Source organism: Chiloscyllium plagiosum, unplaced genomic scaffold, assembly GCF_037043375.1.
Source record: "Chiloscyllium plagiosum isolate Xiang-an unplaced genomic scaffold, Cpla_swu_hap1 HiC_scaffold_49, whole genome shotgun sequence".
NCBI classification, from domain to species: domain Eukaryota; kingdom Metazoa; phylum Chordata; class Chondrichthyes; order Orectolobiformes; family Hemiscylliidae; genus Chiloscyllium; species Chiloscyllium plagiosum.
In genome coordinates this window covers 3,384,901-3,406,585 of record NW_028270187.1, presented here as the reverse complement: position 1 = coordinate 3,406,585, position 21,685 = coordinate 3,384,901, and the positions used below count along the sequence as shown (strand labels likewise).

General features: G+C 44.6%; 3 protein-coding genes and 1 long non-coding RNA gene across 6 annotated transcripts in view; 2 read left to right on the top strand and 2 right to left on the bottom strand.

Moving 5' to 3' along the window:
• The window catches only part of LOC148135381 (uncharacterized), a 293,567-nt gene that overhangs the window by 104,402 nt on the left and 167,480 nt on the right, over positions 1-21,685 (bottom strand). The window lies entirely within an intron of this gene.
• LOC148135383 (high affinity immunoglobulin epsilon receptor subunit alpha-like) overlaps positions 1-21,685 on the top strand; it is a 131,694-nt gene that overhangs the window by 18,701 nt on the left and 91,308 nt on the right. The window contains exon 1 of one of the 2 annotated variants that reach the window (XM_087984675.1): positions 3,600-3,776. The exons of the other annotated variant lie outside the window; for it this stretch is intronic. The gene's annotated coding sequence lies outside the window, so the exon portion shown is untranslated. Of the gene's footprint in view, positions 1-3,599; positions 3,777-21,685 lie in introns of those variants that run through there. 2 annotated transcript variants of the gene reach the window in all.
• On the top strand, positions 4,541-21,190 carry LOC148135385 (uncharacterized). Its single transcript, XR_015755153.1, has 3 exons — positions 4,541-4,625; positions 10,310-10,391; positions 21,054-21,190. It is a non-coding gene; the product is annotated as an uncharacterized LOC148135385 (long non-coding RNA).
• The window catches only part of LOC122546999 (uncharacterized), a 48,086-nt gene continuing 41,736 nt past the window's right edge, over positions 15,336-21,685 (bottom strand). The window contains exons 6-7 of one of the 2 annotated variants that reach the window (XM_087984684.1): positions 21,167-21,442; positions 15,336-17,437 (exon numbers count right to left, since the gene is read on the bottom strand). In XM_087984684.1, coding sequence (XP_087840810.1) covers positions 17,433-17,437; positions 21,167-21,442 — 281 coding nt within the window. In that variant the 3' untranslated portion in view covers positions 15,336-17,432. Of the gene's footprint in view, positions 21,443-21,685 lie in introns of both variants that reach the window. The other variant, XM_087984683.1, reaches the window with a different exon arrangement.

Genomic DNA, 21,685 nt, shown 5'->3' with positions numbered 1-21,685 from the left:
ATGGCTTGATAACGTCATCTCAGGCTGACGTCATGAGGATCAGTAAATCCTTCTATGCCAGACTGTATGACGCGAAGCCGACCGACAGCGCGGCCTCCCAGTCGTTCCTGTCGTCGATCACGGAGGTCTTAGACAACAGAACACGGGAGAGGCTGGACCTGCCGCTATCTCTGGACGAGCTGACCAAGGCCCTCTAGTCCTTCGAAAAGAATAAAACTCCCGGAAGCGACGGCTTACTGGTCGAGCTCTATTCCGCTCTGTGGGACTTGATTGGCCAGGACCTGTTGGAGGTGTATGTCAGTATGCTTCGGGCAGGTACCATGAGTGAATCCATGAGGAAAGGCATCATCACCCTCATCTACAAATGGAAGGGGGAGAGGGAGGAACTCAAAAATTGGAGACCAATCTCACTGTTGAATGCGGATTACAAAATTCTGTCAAAGGTAATCGCCAACCGGGTCAGGTCTGCTCTAGGGTCGGTGATTCACCCTGACCAAACCTGTGCTGTGCCGGGCAGGAAGATCGCTGAGAGTCTCGCACTCCTCAGAGATGTGATCACCTACGTGCAGGACAGAGGGTTGGACACCTGCCTGATCAGCCTGGACCAGGAGAAAGCCTTTGACAGGATATCACACAGGTATATGAGAGATGTTCTCTCCAAAATGGGCTTTGGGGAGGGAATCTGCAATTGGATCAGATTGCTCTACACCAACATTGTCAGATTCTGGATCAGTGGTGCTGGAAGAGCACAGCAATTCAGGCAGCATCCGAGGACAGGCAAAATCGACGTTTCGGGCAAAAGCCCTTCATCAGGAATAAAGGCAGAGAGCCTGAAGCATGGAGAGATAAGCTAGAGGAGGGTGGGGGTGGGAGAGAGTGGCATAGAGTACAATAGGTCAGTGGGGAAGGAGATGAAGGTGATAGGTCAGGGAGGAGAGGGTGGAGTGGATAGGTGGAAAAGGAGCTGGGCAGGTCGGACAAGTCCGGACAGGTCAGGGGATCGAGTTTCTGGAGGTTAGAAGCTAGGATGAGGTGGGGGAAGGGGAAATGAGGAAACTGTTAAAATCCACATTGATGCCCTGGGGTTTTACCTGCACATCCACTAATATCATCTATTGTATCCGTTGCTCCCGATGCGGTCTCCTCTACATTGGGGAGACTGGACGCCTCCTAGCAGAGCGCTTTAGGGAACATCACCGAGACACCCGCACCAATCAACCACATCGCCCAGTGGCTCAACATTTCAACTCCCCCTCCCACTCTGCCGAGGATATGGAGGTGCTGGGCCTCCTCCACCGCCGCTCCCTCACCACCAGACGCCTGGAGGAAGAACGCCTCATCTTCCGCCTCGGAACACTTCAACCCCAGGGCATCAATGTGGATTTTAACAGTTTCCTCATTTCCCCTTCCCCCACCTCATCCTAGCTTCTAACCTCCAGAAACTCGATCCCCTGACCTGTCCGGACTTGTCCGACCTGCCCAGCTCCTTTTCCACCTATCCACTCCACCCTCTCCTCCCTGACCTATCACCTTCATCTCCTTCCCCACTGACCTATTGTACTCTATGCCACTCTCTCCCACCCCCACCCTCCTCTAGCTTATCTCTCCATGCTTCAGGCTCTCTGCCTTTATTCCTGATGAAGGGCTTTTGCCCGAAACATCGATTTTGCCTGTCCTCGGATGCTGCCTGAATTGCTGTGCTCTTCCAGCACCACTGATCCAGAATCTGGTTTCCAGCATCTGCAGTCATTGTTTTTACCAACATTGTCAGTGCAGTCTCAATCAATGGGTGGGAATCAGATAGCTTCCCAGTCAGATCTGGAGTCAGGCAGGGCTGCCCTCTCTCTCCTGCCTTGTTTGTGTGCTGCATAGAGCCATTTGCCGAGTCCATCAGGAAGGATGCGAGCCTGAGAGGGGTGACTATTCCTGGCGGAGGGGGCATGCAGATTAAGGCTTCCCTGTACTTGGATGACGTTGCCATTTTCTGCTCGGATCTGCTGTCTGTGCGCAGACTCATGTGCATATGTGACCAGTTTGAATGGGCCTCGGGGGCCAAGGTAAACTGAGGCAAGAGCAAGGCTATGCTCTTTGGGAACTGGGCCGACCAATCCTCGATTCCCTTCACCGTCAGGACCGACCACCTGAAGGTGCTGGGTATTTGGTTCCGTGGGGCTGGGGCGTGCGCCAAGTCTTGGGAGAAGTGTATCAGCAAAGTGAGGCAGAAACTGGGCAGAAGGAAGCTACGGTCGCTCTCCATCGCGGGAAAAAACCTGGTCATCAGCTGTGAGGCACTGTCATTGCTATTATACGTGGCACAGGTCTGCCTAATCCCAGAACCTGTGACCCTGCAGTCACCCGGGCCATCATCCAGTTTATATGGAGGTCAAAGATGGACCGGGTCTGAAGGGACTCACTGTACAAAGATCTGGGCAACGGGGTAAAAAATACACCCAATGCCACCCTCACCCTGATGGCCACCTTTGTGTGTGGCTGCATCAAGCTGTGCGTGGATCCCCGGTACGCAAACACCAAGTGTCACTACGTACTGAGGTTCTACATGTCCCTGGTGTTGCGAAGGATGGGCCTGGCCTCACTGCCGCGGAACGCTCCGAGTAGTTGGACCGTTCCATATCACCTGTCCTTCGTGGAGAAGTTTATGAAGAAAAACACCTTTGACCACAAGTCCATCAGGAAGTGGTCAACAAGTAGTGTCCTTGAGACCCTTCGGGAAAAGGAGAGGGTGGATCCTATTGAGCGGTTCCCTGAGCAGACTGTCAAAGCCATTTGGCAGAATGCCTCATCGCCAGAACTTTCCAACAAGCACCAAGACATGGCTTGGCTGGTGGTGAGAAGGACTCTGCCTGTGAGATCCTTTATGCACGCTCGGACTCTCAGCCGCACCGCATGCTGCCCTCGAAGCGGCTGCGGGGGGGGAACGAGACTGTCACACACCTCCTTCTAGAATGTGCCTACGCAGAAGAAGTCTGGAGAGGAATGCAGTGGTGTTTGTCGAGGTTCATCCCGAGCAGTGCCGTGACGCGGGACTCCGTGCTCTACGGCCTGTTCCCCGGGACGCACACCGTGACGAACATCAACTGTGCCTGGAGGATCATCAACTCGGTGAAGGACGCTCTCTGGGCAGTCTGAAACCTGTTGATCTTCCAGCTGAAGGAGTTGACCCTGACTGAGTGATGCAGACTGGCACATTCCAAGGTCCAGGACTACGTGTTGAGGGACGCGATGGAGCTTGGGGCAGCTGCTGCCAAGGCACGGTGGGGAAAGACCACCGTGTAACATCTGCATGCCTAAGCACAGGGGGCCCACGCAGTCATTTGTGCTCTGCTGACGCCTCAGCTAAAAATGTAATTGTACAGACCTGTAAATAGGAATGATTACTCTGTTTTCGGTATGCAAACAAATGGAATGTTTACATATGTATGGCATGTCCAGTTGTACAGATCATCAAAATATTTTATGAATAAAGTATATTTTTGAAAAAAAAATCCAGCTCACTCTAGCCCCAGCTATATCTGGGACTGAACCTTTTCTCCCCAACACTGACTGTCCCTGAGCAGAGGAGCGCATGCGTGAGGCCCTCCCCCAGCGCTGCCATTGAGGAGCATTTACTCAGTGAGTGCAAGAGGTTTGTTTGAAACAGGCCGCAATGGAGAGATCAGCGCCCAGGGAAGCGAGGGAACAGCAGGCTCCTTCCAGCAGCACATCGGGATGGGAGCCTGGGACACAGAGGGGGCTCCGAGACCGGGATTGATTCGGGGGTGAGTTCAGGGAGAACCGGGGGCTGTTTGTAAGAGGCCGAGCGGAGCAGGAACTGGTCCCGGAACTTGGAGTGAGCGGGCTGGGGGGAAGAGAGAGGCCTTTCTCGGGCTGTGTGTGGGCCTGCTGAGGGAGGCAGAGCGGGAAGAAGCTGCTGTGGGACATTCTTGTGGTTTGCAATCTCTGAACCCAGTTTTAATTTCAATCTGTTTCCCGCTGTTCCTTGAGGTTGTGTGGACCAACTGTAGGAATGTGATACTCTTGTAAAAGGACATACACTGGGGTCCTGATAAAAACATTAGAAATAGCGCCGTTTTTCCTATTTCCAACTGGTAGTTGGGGAGTTGGATATTGAGCTGTGTAAGCATCCTGGTGGTTGAGTATTCCCATTCATGGTGCTGGGCAGTTGTTGCTCAGTTCTTGGATCTCACTCAACTGATATCAAGTTAAAAATCGCACAACACCAGGTTATAGTTCAACGGTTTTTTTTGGAAGCACTTGATGTGTAACGTTGTGCACCCCAGTCCAACACCAACATCTCCAAACCAACTGGTATCGAATCACATGAAAAACAAACACAATCCCCAGACAAGGAGCAGCTCAGGGAAACAATGGAATCAGATCCGTGATTCTGGTTAAGTTGTTGGCTTTAAAGAAAAACAAAACACACATCCTAATGAATATGCAATGAATGTGACAATGATCAGTTCAATATTGCCAGACTAGCCTTATGTTGATTTACAGGTGGTGTCTCTCTGTCTTCCTCCAGAAAAACACCTGAGGGACTAAGATGCTGTAATACTTCCTCAGTTTAAAGCAAAAAGTGATCAGCTGCCTCTAACAAATGGAAGGTACGTAGCCCATTGACGTTTACACACCAGTGTTGGAGATAGATAAACTGAATCCTCATCCAAAATAGACATTCAGGAACTGCATTAAAATCTGCAGTTATTAAGGGCAGTTTCAAAGTTACAATGAAGATAGACAAATAGGCCACATTATTGCATTGTTTCAACAACCATCCGTGAAGGAGGGGGTTAAGCACAGAGATGGAAGGAAACTGTGCTCATCGACAGGGCAAGAGTTACCGAAGAGTCGTCCAGTCGTAGAGACGTATAGCATGGAAACAGGCCCTTGAATCCAACTTGTCCATGCTGACCAGATATTCTAACCTAATCTAGTTCCATTTGCCAGCACTTCACCCATCTCTCTCTAAACCCTTCCTGTTGATATTGTTAAAGTACAGATTTGAGACAGCCCAGGGAATTCCTAGTGGACTCAGACCTATAAGCCTCTCCTGGTTTGTCCTGGAGATTGTACTCTTTGGTAGTCTGGTGTAAAAACCTCGTACAAACAGTTTAGTTTAATTTTAGCCTTCCCCTTTATTTACCAATAGCATCACTGTTACAATGCAATATTAACACCTAAAATCCAGGCTATCTGAGATTCTAAAACCTTAGAAATGTAGGATACCAGAACTTCCTTTAAGAGCCTTCGCAGGCTACTCCACTCTTCTGTCACAAACAGGCTTCCGTTTTACAAACTTTTACAAAAAACACTGCATGTTCTTAATTAGACAGACAGTGGAAAGGCAATAATGCGTAAGGAAGAGAAGTTAATTAACAGGTCTGTGTGCGCTTAGCTGATCACTCCTGTAGGCCCTTAGCCATCCATCAGGTGGGAAAAATAGATCCAGCCCAGTCAGTGCCTGTTGGTGAGGTTAAACCCCATCATAAAGAGGTATCAGTCTAAACTAAGTGGGAGAGATCATAAGGTAACCTTGCACAGCTTGCATGTCTGATATCATTGTTTTACAAAATGGCTTCTCAGCGAGGAGGGCAAGCTTTGACCATAAAATGGCCTCCTCACAGATTGTGTCAGAATCTCTTCAATGTTAGGTTTAGAATGATTTTTAAGCTGGGAGCAGACTCCTGCTTTTTATCTTAAACACAAAATCATTCTGTACCAGAGGCTGAAAGGTTAAATTTGAAATGATTCATTAGTCTCAAATTAAACATGCTTTCTTTTCAGGGTTGTGATTCAAATTCAAAGAAGATCTGACAAGTTAGAATTGACAGAGGGGCAGCTCCAGTCTATTCAGCCTCTGCCTATAGCTCAAATCCTCCAACCGGGATGAAGCATATTTACATGGAGTTTATGTGTGACTGAGAAGGACAGAATTAATCCTTTACTGAATAGTTGTCACATCCAGAGATGATGACTAAATAATGTGAATTTCAAACAGACAATCTATGCAGGTAGCTCATGTGCTACTCACAACACATCCTTTCTATAACCCACTGGCAATGCAACTTGATAAACTTCTGCCCATTTCTCATCTGCCTGAATATGATGTTCTCCATTTCCTCATTAAGACATCATTTTTAAGATCATAACAATCAGAGATACATTTGGATTCGTTTTGTGTATGCCTTTTGATACACTTGCTTTAAATTTTTATCTTTTTGCTGTAACTCAGTTAATTTACCTGAGCTAAAGATGTCGGCTTTGTCATCTCTGTTCCTGGTTCTATCTGATCAAACAGGGTCTCTGCTAATTTCCCTTCAACTTTCTTATCTGTACTCTTTGATCTTTCCTGTTTCAACTGGTGACTTTGTGACCTCGTTACCACACAATCAGGAAACATCCCAGGATATGTGTCCTGCAATAGTTCAGTTGCCTGAATTTGCATTGGCTTTGCAACCACAATCGGCACTCCCACCAGTGAATCAGCAACATCATTAGCAAGGACAAATTGTATTCCAGTCCTCCTACTATGACTTCTCCCCTCTTCACTGGACACTCTAACCTCACTTCTTACAATTGAGCATTTCTTATTTCAATGTGAATTCCCATTACTCGTACCTTTTCTGTCAATAGTCCTTCGGAGGTACATATATCCTCATCTTTTAGCATCACAGATTGAGAGGATCCTTGTATCTCTGAATATTGCTACCTCTTTACCTGCTGCTCCTGGCCTATGCGAGTAAACTTCACCTTCACGGTGTATGGTTTAAGAAGATCTGGCACTTCCTCCATAAACAACCTCAGACCAGCTTGTACATTCTGGTGCAGCTTTCTAGTCTCCACAGTGCTCTCTGTTACCACTCAAACAAAATTCACTGGCTTATCCGGTTTTCGTACATCTGGCTTCTAAGAGCTTTTCCTAACCCACTAATACTGATTCCATGTGGCCTACTTTATTGAAAACACCGGAGCTTTTTCACTTGTCTTTCCCCTTCGAGGCTTTCCTTTTCACCCTGTGGTAAATTATCCTTATGATCTTCACAGAGATCTACTTTTTACTTTCCATGTGAGAATTTCTCTTATCCACAATTATTATCCCTCGTGGATTGAAATTGATTTTGGCAGCCCAATTTTGATTTATTGATCAACTCAATCATCAGCCATTTCTGATGCCAGTCTTGATGTTTTAACTCTCTGCTCTTACACATGAGTTCTCATTACTTCAGGAAGTGAATTTTTGAACTCCTGTCTAAGTGTCAATTACCAAAGTTCAAACTCCCTTTTTCTTCCTTTCCTCACTCTTCTTTTCTCTCTTTTCTCCCTCTGTTCTGTTTTTAATCGTAATTCAAACTGTTTCGTTTCTGTTGCCCTTGATTTTTGCCTCTAACTTGAGTTGTTTCATTTTCAATTGCATGTTAGCCATCTCTGAAGATGGCGTTTCCAGCAAATTTAAATGTTGAGCTATTGCTGTAGTTAGCGCCCATTTCCTCGTGGGTGGAGGCAGGTCAAGCTTCAGCCGGTCTGCTAATTCCAGCAGCTTGACATTAATCACTTTTTGCAAAAATCTGAAGCCACTTCTTCCACCCCCAGAAAACTCTTGACTCAGAGCAATTGGTATCCCAAGCGCTGTTTCCTAATGAAAGGCTGATGCCTGAAACATTGATTCTCCTTCTCAGATGCTGCCTGACCTTGCTTTTCCAGTGCTACACTCTCGTCTCTGATCTCCAGCATCTGCCGTCCTCACTTTCTCCAAGCGCTGTTTAAACTAATTGAATTCAACACCCGGAACAAAAGACGCTCAGACGTACCACTTGCTGTCTTTGAGTCCAACAACCCGAATCCCAAATCAGAACTACAGAATAAATTCTGCAAACAGCCCCCAACCTGTTATGGAAAAGGCCAGACCCCCTCCAAACATTTCAACAAAGTAACCCAGACCCTAACTTTGCTAGATGTTTTAAGCAGGTATAACGAAGATATTCCAGGGGGGGATGCAGCTGGTCAAACTAGTAGTTTTAAACAAAACAGTTTGATTTACGAATTTACCGAATGATACACAAACAAAAGAGTACAGAATACTAAATAACTTAAAAATCTGAAAACCCAACAGATTATACCAATTTAATGATGGTGGGCTCAACATTTACAACAATCCCCATAAACACCCCTTTGGCACAAAAGGTAAAATCAAACAACCGGGTCTTACAGGAGAGATGTAAGAGAGAGTGTACCAGCATGGACCTGCTTCTTTGGGTTCAGCAGCTTTTTCAACTGCCTGACTGCTTTCAGTCAATAGCCAGACAGCCAAAAACCAAATCAAACCACAGAAAAGCTGAGCTGGTAAAACTGGGACACTCCCTTTTCATTGTACAAGTGTTCTAATTAAAAATGTGGAAGCCTTTTGCCTGGGGCATTACCCGTTAGCTATAATCAAAATGGCCCTAAAACCCATCAACTCTGACTTTTCAGTGTCTTTTACAAGGTTGTTAAAGGAGCAGCAGCATCACAGCAGACTGGGTGAAGAAGTAAAAGCCCACGGGATACAGGGTCATGTGCTGAATTGGATCCAAAGTTGGTTCAGTCACAGGAAAGAAAGGATAATGGTCAATGGTGGCCATTGTGAATAGAAAGCTGGTTTAAGTGGTGCTCTGCATGGCTCAAACCTGAGCTGTTTGTTTAATATATTAATGATTTGGAGTTGAATATGGTGGGCAAATTTGTGAAATTTGCAGACGACACAAAAATTGGCCGTGTAGTGGATAGTGTGGAGGATAGCTGTAAGCTCCAAAGCTATATGGATGGTTTGGTGGAGTGGGTAGGAAAGTGGCAGAGTTCAGCTGTGAAAAGTGTCAGGGAATGCATTTTGGGAAGTCGGACAATGAATGGAAATAGACAGTAAATGGGAATATATTGAGAGGGGCAGGTGAAGTGACAGATCTTAGTGTGCAAATGCACAGGTTCCTAAAGATAGATAGGGTTGTAAAGAAGGCACATGGAATGCTCTCCCTCATTGGCAGATGGGTGCCTACAAAAATAGGGAAATCACAAAGAAACTGTATGAAGCACTGGCGGCTACAACAGAAGATGTGTGTGCAGTCGGGTCACCACGTTACAGGAAGGACGTCATTGCTGTGGAGAGAGTGCAGAGGAGATTTACTCGAATGTTGCCAGTGCTGGTGAATTGTAGCTATTTGGAGAGGTTGGGGTTGTATTCCTTGGAGCCGAGGTGCCATGATTAAGGAATACAGGGCAACCCCACATTCGTGGGTCCGGTTATCGTGGTTTACCGTGGTCTGAGTATATAAAAGGGAATGTTCCAGAACCAGGGACCAGGAGTATGCCGGGAAGGCATATTTCCCATTTAAATTAATGGTTTTGCACCTATCTGTAGTTTTGCGTTTCCACTATAGGTCCTGGAACATAGACCCGCCGTAGCCGTGGTGGATATAGTACTAAATAGTGAACTACCCGATGAAGGACCAGCACTCTGAAAGCGTGCACTTCCATATAAACCTGTTGAACTATAACCTGATGTTGTGTGATTTTTAACTAATTAGTGAGAGGGAGCAATTAGACAGGAGGAACCCATTTCCTTTGGCAGAGAGTTCAAAAACCAGGGATCACTGATTTAAGCTCAGTGGTTGTAGGATTAGATGATATGAGCAATTTTTTTTATGCAGAGAGTGCTTGGTATCTGGAATTCACTGCTTGATTTGGAGGTGCAGGCAGAGACCTTACTTTTTTTTCAAACAAAAATTCTATGGAACAGCATCTCAAGTGTTGTAAACTGCAAGGTTACTGGCTGTGGTGGCGTTGGCATGGACAAGATGGGCTGAATGCCACCACCCCCCCCCCGAAGCTGTATTATTTTTATGATTCTCTAGTTATCGATGAGACCAGACCAGTCAATGCTGTGTGAATATGTAAATATATTTACCATATAGCAAAAGTTACAGTTTGATAATTACACCCACACATTCACCAAGCAGGAACTGACAGGTATAGATCAATAACTGAACTCACATACCCACTTGCATTAGGTGGCCCCATTCATGGAGCTGTATGGGTGTTGTTTAGTTTCCAAATCTCACTCAACTGGTATTAGAATTTTAAGAAAAAAAATGGACAAGGAGCAGCTCTGAGCAGGAGTGGAATCAGACTGGTGGTTCTGTTTAAATTGCAGGCTTTAAACAACAAACCCTAATGATCATTAATTGAATGTTACATTGATGTTGCCAATCACAACTGAGGTTGATTTACAGGAGGTATCTCTTCTGTCTTCCTTCAGGCAAGTACTCAAAGGACCAAGACAATGTAATATTCCCACGGTACAGAGCCAAGTGTGACCAGCTGCTTCGAACAACCAGCAGGTACGTTACTGCTGTCAGAGCGAAGAACATCCTTTCCACAGTCACAGAGTGGATTGAGTCATGTTCACATTGAGTTCCATTTCCAGAGAGATTATGTTCAAACCAAGAGTCAAACAACACCAAGGAAATAGAAGTATATATTTTTTATCTACATTCTCAATGCATGCTACCCATTTCCTATCAACTTGAATGAATCCTCATCCGAAATATACATTGCATTAAATCTGAACATAGTATGGTACAGCACAGGAACGGGTCCTTCAGCCCACAATGTTGTGCTGAACTTGACGCCAAATGAAATGAATCCCTTCTGCCTGCCCTTGGTCCATATCCCACCATTTCTTGCATGTTAATTTGCTTATTTTTAAGTCCCTTCAATACCTTTATCGTATCTGCCTCCATCACCACCCCTGGCAGTGCGTTCCACTCCTATCCCTCTCTACATTAAAAGAAACTGCACCATGGGTCCCTTTTGAACTTTCCCCGTCTCACCTTATATGCATGCCTCTTAGTTTTAGACATTTCAACTCTTGGAAATAGATTCTGACCATCAACCTTAAGCATGTATCTCATAATATTATGGGAGTTCTGGATGTAGGTTTGCTCACTGAGATGGAAGGTTTGCTTTCAGACGTTTTATAATTAATCATCAGTGAGCCTCTGGATGAAGCACTGGTGGTATGGCCCGCTTTCTGTTTATTCGGTTTCCTTGGGTTTGTGATGTCATTTCCTGTGGTTGTGTCGCTTCGTGTTAATTTTCTCCGGGGTGGTAAATGGGATCCAAGTCAATCTGTTTGTTGATGGATTTCCGGTTGGAATACCACACTTCTTGGAATACCATTGCATGTCTCGGTTTGACTTGTCCTAGAATGGATGTGTTGTCACAGTTGAAGTGGTGTCCTTCCTCACCTGTATGTAAGGATACTAGTGAGAGTGGGTCATGTCTTTTTGTGGCTAGTTGATGTTCATATATCCCAGTGGCTAGTTTTCTGCCTGTTTGTCCAATGTAGGTGGACACCTAAATAGAAAGCAGGCCATACCACCAGTGCTTCATCCATTGGCTCACTGATAATGGTACCTAATATGGTGACAAAACATCTGAAACTGGACCTTCCAGCTTAGTGAGAAAACGTAGATCCAGAACCTCAACCTGTGCAGCAACTCTTCTCAAATTTTTACAGACTTCTATTAAGTCTGCCCTCAGCCTCTGCTGCTCAGAAGAAAACTACTTGTGTTTTTCTAGCTTCTCTTTATAGCTCATACCCTCTAGACAACATTCTGGCAAACCTCTTCTGCACCCTCTCTAAATTCTCCACGTCCTTCCTGTAATATGCCGACCACAATTGAAAAATCTCACAACACCAGATTATGGTCCAGCAGGTTCATTTGGAAGTACTATTTTTCAGAGCGCTGCTCCTTCATCAGGTAGCCATGAAACAGGAACACGAGACACAGAATCTATCGCAAAAGATTATAGTGTCATGCAACTGAAATGATATTTTAAAGAAACCAAGATTGCTGTTCAGTGTTTCATCTTTTAGAATGGGTTGCAGGTTTCAGTTCATTAATATATACATCCCAGAACTACTTTTAAGTCACATTCCAAAGATGACTTCAGACTTTATTCAAAAGAGGGTGACATCTCAGCTCAGACAATGTATTAAACGTGTAAAGTCTGTCTGTATCCCAATCTTGAGTCAGACTGGTTCTATTGCCAAAGTAGGAACATATAAAGTATTATATGGATTGACTGCCTGCAGGTTGTGCTCTTTTTGAGCAAAATAGAATGCATCTGCAAATATAATCCTGCAAATGCACATTCACCCCAGAGATTTGCATGTGCGTGCGTGTGTGTGTGTGTGTGTGTGTGTGTGTGTGAGAGAGAGAGAAAGCATTGGAGTGTGAGTACATATGCAAATGTGTGTGTGTGTGTATGCTTGGTAAAGTGTGTATGAGTGCGATAGAGTATAAAGCCTGTGAGAAGGTGTGTGCATGGATGTGAGTGTGGAGGGTTATTTATATGTGTGGATGAGGGAAAGTGTGTGGATGAGAGAGCGTCTGCATGAGTGTGTGTGTGAGTGAGAGAGTGTGTGGTGTGACAGGAACCCAAGGTCCCGATTGAGGTTGTCCTCAGGTTCTGAACTTTAGTCAGGATAATTTTAATGTTGCAAGCCAGGTGAACAAATAGACGATGCTGTTAGTTTGAATAACCAAACATGAGGTAGATAGTGAGCACATTGAAGGATACATTGTGAGGTCTTGCACGTTGGACAAAAGAATACAAGCATGGACTACTTTCTAAACGGTGAGAAAATTCGTAAAGCCAAAGTACAAAGGGATCTGGGAGTGCTAGAGTCCGTGATTAAGAAAGCGAATGCAATGTTGTCATTTATCTCAAGAGGGTTGGAATATAAAAGCACCGTTGCACTACTGAGACTTTATAAAGCTCTGGTTAGGCCCCATTTGGAGTACTGTGTCCAATTTTGGTCCCCACACCTCAGGAAGGACATACTGGCACTGGAGCGTGTCCAGCGGAGATTCACACAGATGATCCCTGGAATGGTAGGTCTAACATATGAGGAACGGCTGAGGATCCTGGTATTGTATTCATTGGAGTTTAGAAGATTAAGGGGAGATCTAATAGAAACTTACAAGATAATACATGGCTTGGAGAGGATGGATGCTCGGAAATTGTTTCCGTTAGGCGAGGAGACTAGGACCCGTGGACACAGCCTTAGAATTAGAGGGGGTAAATTCAGATCAGAAATGCGGAGACATTCCTTCAGCCAGAAAGTGGAGGGCCTGTGGAATTCATTGCCGCAGAGTGCAGTGGAGGCTGTGACGCTAAATGTCTTCAAGGCAGAGATTGATAGATTCTTGATGTCACAAGGAATTAAGGGCTACGGGGAGAATGCGGGTAAGTAGAGTTGAAATGCGCAGCAGCCCTGATTGAATGGCGGAGTGGACTCGATAGGCCGAATGGCCTTATTTCCGCTCCTATGTCTTATGGTCTTATTTCAGCTATCAGTAACTGAGAATGACAATTATTCTTTTGTCACTTACATAGACACAGCAATCAAATAATATGAATTGCAAATGCACAATCTGTCTCAAAGCCTTACACAGAATGATTAATGTGTAGCTTTTAGATTAGATTAGATTACATTACAGTGTGGAAACAGGCCCTACGGCCCAACAAGTCCACACCGACCCGCCGAAGCGTAACCCACCCATACCCATACCCCTACATTTACCCCTTACCTAACACTACGGGCAATTTAGCATGGCCAATTCACCTGACCTGCACATCTTTGGACTGTGGGAGGAAACCGGAGCACCCGGAGGAAACCCACGCAGACACGGGAGAACATGCAAACTCCATACAGTCAGTCGCCTGAGGCGGGAATTGAACCCCAGTCTCTGGCGCTGTGAGGCAGCAGTGCTAGCCACCATGCCGCCCATTAACTATGTAACTAAATGTTTCCCCCAAGCCCCATCTCTCTCTCTCTCTTCTCTTTCTCTCTCACACACACACACACACACACACTCTCTCTCTCTCTCTCTCGTTCGCTCTCTGACTTACGATGAGTTTCAAAAACATACACCACCCTGACACACATTACAATGTCTAACAGCCATGCAGTTACATTGACATTACAAGTAACACAAAATGTTAGGTTCAAAATGCTTTCTATCCACAGATCCTTTGTCAGAGAGTCCAATAGCACAGAGTCAGGCCGTTTGAAACTTTTGAATTTGCACTGATCAGAAACAATCCGCTAACAATTTTCATCCTGATCAGCCAGCATCCAATTGCATAAATGGATCATTGTAGCAGAGGAGCTTATCATCAACATAATTCTGCATTTCTTCATATTGCAGTAGAAGATTTGTTTTGTCTGTTTCAATCCAACCAGAAACTCTTTTTTTTTTCAGATAATTATGTACTTTGTAAAAAATTGCAACAATTTTGAAAGAAGAGCTCTGCATTCCTCCTCCCCCTCCCCCGGATGCAACACAAAAAAGTGTGAAATCTGGCTGTAATTTTCATAATGTATCAGTGAAATCTAATAACCATTCTTCAAAGCAGTGGAGAAAAGGGACAAAAATGCCAAAATTGGTAGGTTTGTAGAAGTGCACATTTTATCTTCAAGCAGAGTTGAACACTGCTTTTGTTCAATACATTGAATTTAGCAGTTTACATATTCCGCACTGCATGACAAAAAAATAAAAGTCCTTGTCCTTTCCTCCTCCCTACCTCTAGAGCAACGCAAAGGCACTGCTAATGGTGCATCATCACACTACGGAGCAGGGGAATGTTCTGTCTACATCAGAAAATAGAAGTGAATTAGCCAATTGTCTTTTCTGTACAAGGAACATTGTGGTCAGTCAGCTCCAATGCAGCTGAATTGTTCACCACTGTTTCTCTTAGTTGCAAATGGATTCAGTTTACATTGATTGTTACTTCAGCAGTGTTCAGAAAAGTACATCTCTATGCACTGAAACAAAAAATGATGGCATTCTGAAGACCAACATTTTATATCATGACTCTGTTAGATTCCGCACTATCCAAGATACAAAAGGTCCATTGTGTTTCCTACCTTGACTGTGAAGAGCAGCACCGAATCCTTTCTGTTGCAGTGTGTTATGTTTTCACTTACACGATTCCTACAGGCACTAACAATTAAAGAACTTCAGCTGTTTTCCATTCACTACAGGAGACATGTGTTGTCAGTCTGTAACTCAGTTCAAGAGTAAACTCACTCTAACTCAGCCACTGGATGCTGAATGGAAAATAATAAAATTTGGCCTCAATTATTTCCAGATATGAATTGACTCTCAACATCACTTATCACAGCTGAGGATATGCAGCACCTGATAAAGTCTACCACACATGCACATACATACAATGTAAAAATAAATTGAGACTGAAATGCAATAAAATTAAGCATCATTGAAAAGAGTTTATTTACAGAGTTTATGCGACACTCAGACAAAAAAAACACAACTGAACATAGGTGAATGAGACCCAGTAAATCTCCGATGAACCCTCTCCACAGCTTGAGGATCCTTCCTGAAATAAAGTGCCCAGAACTGAACACAAATGTGATCTGACCAATGTTATGTGATTGAGATTGTGGAAAACATATCAAAACCAGCACTATAGTTATTAAAAGTTAGATGTCTGCAGAATTGATGTCAAATTGTCCTTTCCATACAGACACTGACAATGAGTGGATGAAGTTCTCATTCCCAACAATTACTGCAGAATTGATGCATAAGAGAATGTCCCAGTACAGATACAATGAGCTGAATGGTCTGCTTCTGAGCTGTGCCATATCAGTGATTCTAATTTTGGTGAGAAAGGAGATGACATGCTGTTGTGTTGTCATATTGGTATAAAAATATCATACAAAAATGGACTGACATGCAGAATAAAACTCATTTTCACAAACAAAAACACCAACAATGTCTGGGTACAAAATTTCAAACTAAATGTCTCAGTGATACCACAGATCCCAGACTCTCTGCCCAAACAAGAAATGTGTGACCATAATTCAGAATGGTTCTCAGAATAAAGCAATTTCCCTTCTGCCATCACCTTATCTTCTTTCTTCCCCACTCACCCCCACAGACTGACAGTCAACTCAAAAATCACAAAATACAGAAAAGATTAAGATCCAGTCTCAACACCCTAATAACAACTATCACAGAATGTATCACACAGACACAGAATATTGCTAGCATCCACTTTAATACACAAGAGTAGACACTGACAAGTACAGGCTGATAATTACACACTCATTCATGTTGCAGAAACAAACAAACGATGACGACCCTGTTACTGCGATCCAAATGTGTGACTAACAGTCTCCATCGGTCAGTTTCAGTTAACTTTCGTCACACATTCACATTACAGTGACTGTCAGGGACAGATTAATAACCACACTCTCATTCACAAAGCTAAAACTGACAGGAACAGAATGATAACTACACTCCCAGTTTCACACAGCATAAACTGACAAGTACAGTCTGATAATGACAGTCTCATATTCAGAGCAGATTCTCACAGGTACATATTGGTCACATTCACCAAACAGGATCTGACAGGTAGAAGTCAATAAATAAATTCACGTATTGACAATGCAGAGATTGAGGAGCATAGATTGTAACTGCATTTACATCCTGATATAGGAGAAACTGACAAGTACAGATTAATATTGACAGTTCCAATTCACAAAGCAGGTACAGACTGGTAACTACACTCTCATTCACATAGGGGAAATGGACAGGTAGAATTGATAGTTATGCACACATGGAAGAAACTGACAAGTACACATTGATAACTACATTGGTTATATAAATGATTAGGAGTTTGGTATTGAGATTATATTATCTCTAAATTGCAAGTGATACTAACCCAGGGAGAAGAGTGAATTGTGAAGATGATGCTGAGTGACTTCACAGGAAGATTGACAAGTTTACCAAATGGGCTGAAATCTGGCAGATGAATTCCAATGCAGAGAAATATGAGGTAATGCATTTTGCTAACAGAAACACACGGCAACAATGCAGGGTCAATGGTACATCTTTGAAGGGATTACTGGAGCAGAGGGACCTCTGGGTTCACGTTTATCATTCTCTGAAGGTGGCCAGGCAAGCTGAAACCTTTGTGAAGAAGGCTGATAGGATCCTTGCCGTTATAAATAGAGGCATTGAGTATAAAGCTGAGGAGACGATGCTCCACCTCCACAAATCATTGGTCAGACTACATTTGTGTTCAGTTCTGGGCAGTTTATTTAAGAAACTTTAAGCTCTGGAGAGTGTTCATTGAAGATTTACTAGAATGACAGCAGGAATGGAGGATTTTACATGCAAGGAAGGATTAGTGATATCAGGCTCCTGCTCCTTGGAGCAGAGAAGATTAAGAGGGGAACATAAATGTTTCCCTCTTCATCTTGACCTTGTTCCTCGTCCCCTCCTGTACCTGTGTACCTCAGCGTGGTGTACGTGATGCAGGGTGCTTGCTGCTCTGCTTGGTCAGCCTGAAAACAGGACAACACAGAAATATAGTAGATAGGAGTAGGGCCAAAATTGGTGGCATTTTGGACACAGGAAGGTTTTCTAAGAGTACAATGGAAATTTGATCCACTGGACCAGTGGGTCAAGGAATGACGGATGAAGTTTAATTTCGGTAAACGTGAGGTGTTGCATTTTGGTAAGGCAAACCTGTACAAGTCTGGGGAGTGTTTCTGAACAAACAGACCTTGGGGTGCAGGAAGACATTTCCTTGAATGTGGTGTCACAGCTAGACACTGTGGTGAAGGCAGCATTTGCCATGCTTCCCTTCACTGGTCAGAGCACTGACGGCAAGAGTTGGGGCGTCATGTTACAGCTGTACGGGACGTTGGTGAGGCCACTTTTAGAACACTGTCTACAGTTCTGGTCAACCTGCTGTGGAAAGGATGTTCTCAAGTTGGAAAGGGTACAGAAAAGATTTACAAAGATGTTACCACAACTGTAGATTTGAGTTATAAGAAGAAGGGGCATAATCTGCGAGCTTTTCTCCCTGTTTTTCGGAGGCTGAGGGGTGACCTGAGAGGTTATAAAATCACGAGGGGCATAGATAAGGTAAACAGCTATGGTCTTTTCCCCAGGGTAGAGGTGTCCAAAACTAGTGGGTATAGGTTAAAGGCGAGAGGGGAAAGATTAAAAAGGGATCAGAGAGGCAAATTTATTACAGAGTATATGGAATGAGCTGCCAGAGGAAGTGGTAGAGGCAGGTACAATTACAACATTTCAAAGACATTTGGAAAGGTACATGGATAAGAAAGGTTTAGAGCGATATGGGCCAAATGCAGACAAATGGGACTAGTTGAGTTTGGGAATCCTGTTAAGCTTGGGCAAGTTGGGCCAAAGGGCCTGTTTCCATGCTATATAACTCTAAATTTGGATGAGAATAATAAACTTTGTCTGAAAGACAGAGTGTACAGGAGGAGCTGTGAATATCTGGGGTCATTATCCAGACCAATTTCTCTTGACAAAGAATGTGATTGGAACAAACCTAAAACTGACCCTGACAAATGTTATTTCTCTGTACTCTGAAAAGGATGTGGCCATCTCTGCCAAGGTGGGAAGTACAAAGTTAAAAATCACACAACACCAGGTTATAGTCCAACAGGTTTAATTGGAAGCACACTAGCTTTCGGAAAGGTGGGAAGTGGATGCAATTCCAAAATGTCCTTGAACCAATCAACTTGCTCAGCCAGAAGGTGGTGAGGAATTTGGAAAGGATTGGGAGTCATGTGCAGAGCAGACTGGGTGAGGAGGACAGATTTCATTCCCTGAAGGACCATTACAGACAGGAACAGGAGAAGGCTATTTGGCCTCTCGAGCCTGCTCAGCCATTCAATAGCAACATGGCTGATGCACCATTCCTCACGCTCACTTTCCTGCACTTAACATGTAACACTCAATTCCCCAACTGATCAAGAATCTATCTACTCCAGCTATAAACCTGCTCTCTGTTCCCACACACAGCTCTCTGTGGCAAGGAGTTCCAAACACTCTCAACCTTCTGAGAGAAGAAATTCCTCCTCACCTCAGTCTTCAATTTTGAACCAGATGGTTGTTTGTTCCTGACAACAGTCATCATTAGGGTCAACCTGTTTTTGTCCCAAATCGAATTCCAAATCCACCACCTGCCACAGCAAGATTCAAATTCACATCTGCAGGGCACACCCTGGGGAACTGAAAACATAGGATTTTGCTTCCCCATTATTTCAGAAACTGAAAATGAATCTCATCAAAATTAATTTCAGAATAAATTTCACCACATCTTTGCACTAAACCTTGATGTCGCCAGAATCCATACAGTGTGGAAAGAGACCATTCAGCCCATCCAGTCTGCCCCAAGCCAGTGAAGAGCATCCCAAACAAACCCTGAGTTTCAGTGATTGAGGGAGATCGGACAGACTGGGGTTGTTGACCTTACAGCAGAGTAGATTGAAAGAGAGGGATGTATAAATCAATGAGGGATGAAGATAGGAAGAAACTTTGACCCCTTGGCAGAGGTGGAGATGGGGCACAGATTGGAGGTAAGGGCCAGAGGTTTCGAGGGGATGTGAGGAAAATCTTGTTCACCCAGAGGGCGGTGGGGAATCTGGAACTCACTGCCTGTAAGGGTGGGAGAAGATGAAGCCCTCATCACATTGAAGGAGGATTTAGATGTAAACTCGTGACACCAAGGCTATGGGGCAAGGTGCTCGGGAAATGGGATTAGAAAATAGTGGCGTGGTTGTTTCTGACCAGCACAGGCTCGATGGGCCTTTTTCTGGGCTGCAGAGCTCTCAGAAGCTATGACTAACTCACTTTGTGATGTGTATTCTACATCCAAGATACCAACCAACTGCAACGTGATTTCGTGCATTTCAAGTTCGGGGGGGGGGGGGGGGGGGGGTTGTCTTCAAACGAGAGATTGGGCACTTTAGGCAAATAATCTCTGGTGTTTAGAGTAGTGCGAGGAGGATTCTGTGTAATCCAAGATTATGGGAAAAATTTCTGCCTGTAACAGCTGCTCCTTTTTTGAGGTATTTTAGATGCTGGAGGTGATTTCCTCGAATTGCAGGAGCAGCAATTTCATATGCTGTTGTTTGGGAGGATGGGGGTGCATAAGAGAATGGGGGAGAGAGAAGGGGAGCAGAGGCTTGGAGTGAGACCGAATGGGGGTAGAGATGCAGAGTGTGGGCAGAGAGGGAGTGGAGAGAATGGACGGGGGGGCAGAAGGTGGAGGGAGAGACAAAACGAATCCCATTTTCACCAGGACTGATGTCAAGTGTCCTATGAACTGGAACCCATTCCTCCCACAGCAAACAACAAGCTTCTGAACAGAATTCAACGGCAACTGGGCCATTCACAGAGAGGCATCAAAAATATGATCGGGAGGAGGCCATTCAGCCCCTCCAGCCTGCTCCACCAATTCAACGGGATCATGGCTGATCACTCAACTTCGCCCTCGCGCCCTCCCTTTCGCCCCTAAGAACTCTATTCAACTCCTTCCTGAACAACATTCAGTGTTCTAGCCCTGACTGCTTTCTATGGCAGAGAATTCCACAGGCTCCCCACTCTCTGAGTAAAGACATTTCTCCTCATCTCAATCTTGTCACGTCTCCTTTAGACAGTGACCCCCCCTGGTTCTTAACTCTCCGCCTGGCACCAGGAACACCCTCCCTGTATTTTCTCTGTCTTGTCCTTGTTCAAATTTAATGGATTTCTACGGGATTCCCCCTGAATTCTTCTCAACTCCAGTGAATATCGTCCTAACCAATCCAGTCTCTCTCCACCAGTCAGTCCTGCTATCCCAGGAATCACTCTGGGAAACCTTTGCTGCACCAACTCCATAGGCACAATGTCCTTTCTCAGATAAGGAAACGCCAAACTGCACACACAAACTGATCTCATCCTGTCCAATTGTGGCAAGCTATCCCTGCTCCAGGACTTGAAACGTCTCTCTGTAAAGGTCTCCCTTATCTGAGCAAGGATGTTACACACTCTCTCTCTCTCCCCACACAGCTGCTGTCCGACCTGCTGAGTTTTTCCAGCAGTTTCTGTGTTTATAACCTGCAACATGAACTCTGATTCTCTCTCCCCCTCTCTCCACAGATGCTGCCAGACCTGCTGAGTGTCTGAGGGAATTTTTATAGAGTGTTCATGTCAAGTCTTCAGCTGCACCCCAGTGAAGAACGAGCACGGATCATGGATGAAAAATGGATTACCTGGCACCGTGAGGCAGATGGAATTACTGGTCACATTGGATATCATTCCACTGGGACCCCTGTTGATCATGAGACACTGGTACCGGCCTTGGCATTTGGATTGGAAGGATTCAATGGCCAGCTCTGTCCTGTCTGAGCTAGAGTTGTAATTCCCACTGGCATTGTTTAAGGCTTTCAGTTGAAAGTACCATTGAAAGTAGGGTCCAGTACCTTGGCTCCCAATCAGAACCTCCATTTTAGTGGCTCTGGGGGGTGTGGAAACCCCAGCAACAGGAACTGGAACAAAACAAGACAAACAGGAAATAACAGATTGGATGCTGAAACTGTCTTTTTTGTCACAGATGTTACCTTCGATGACAGGATAATAATTGATGGAAAGGAGAAATAAAACAAGCGAGATTTCACATAATCGCAAAGTCTCCCTATGTTGTAAAATCTACACTTCGAAAGATGTGTGTCAACTATGGATGGCCAAATGGTACATCATCTAACCATGGCCTCTCGATGTTCAATGGTGTT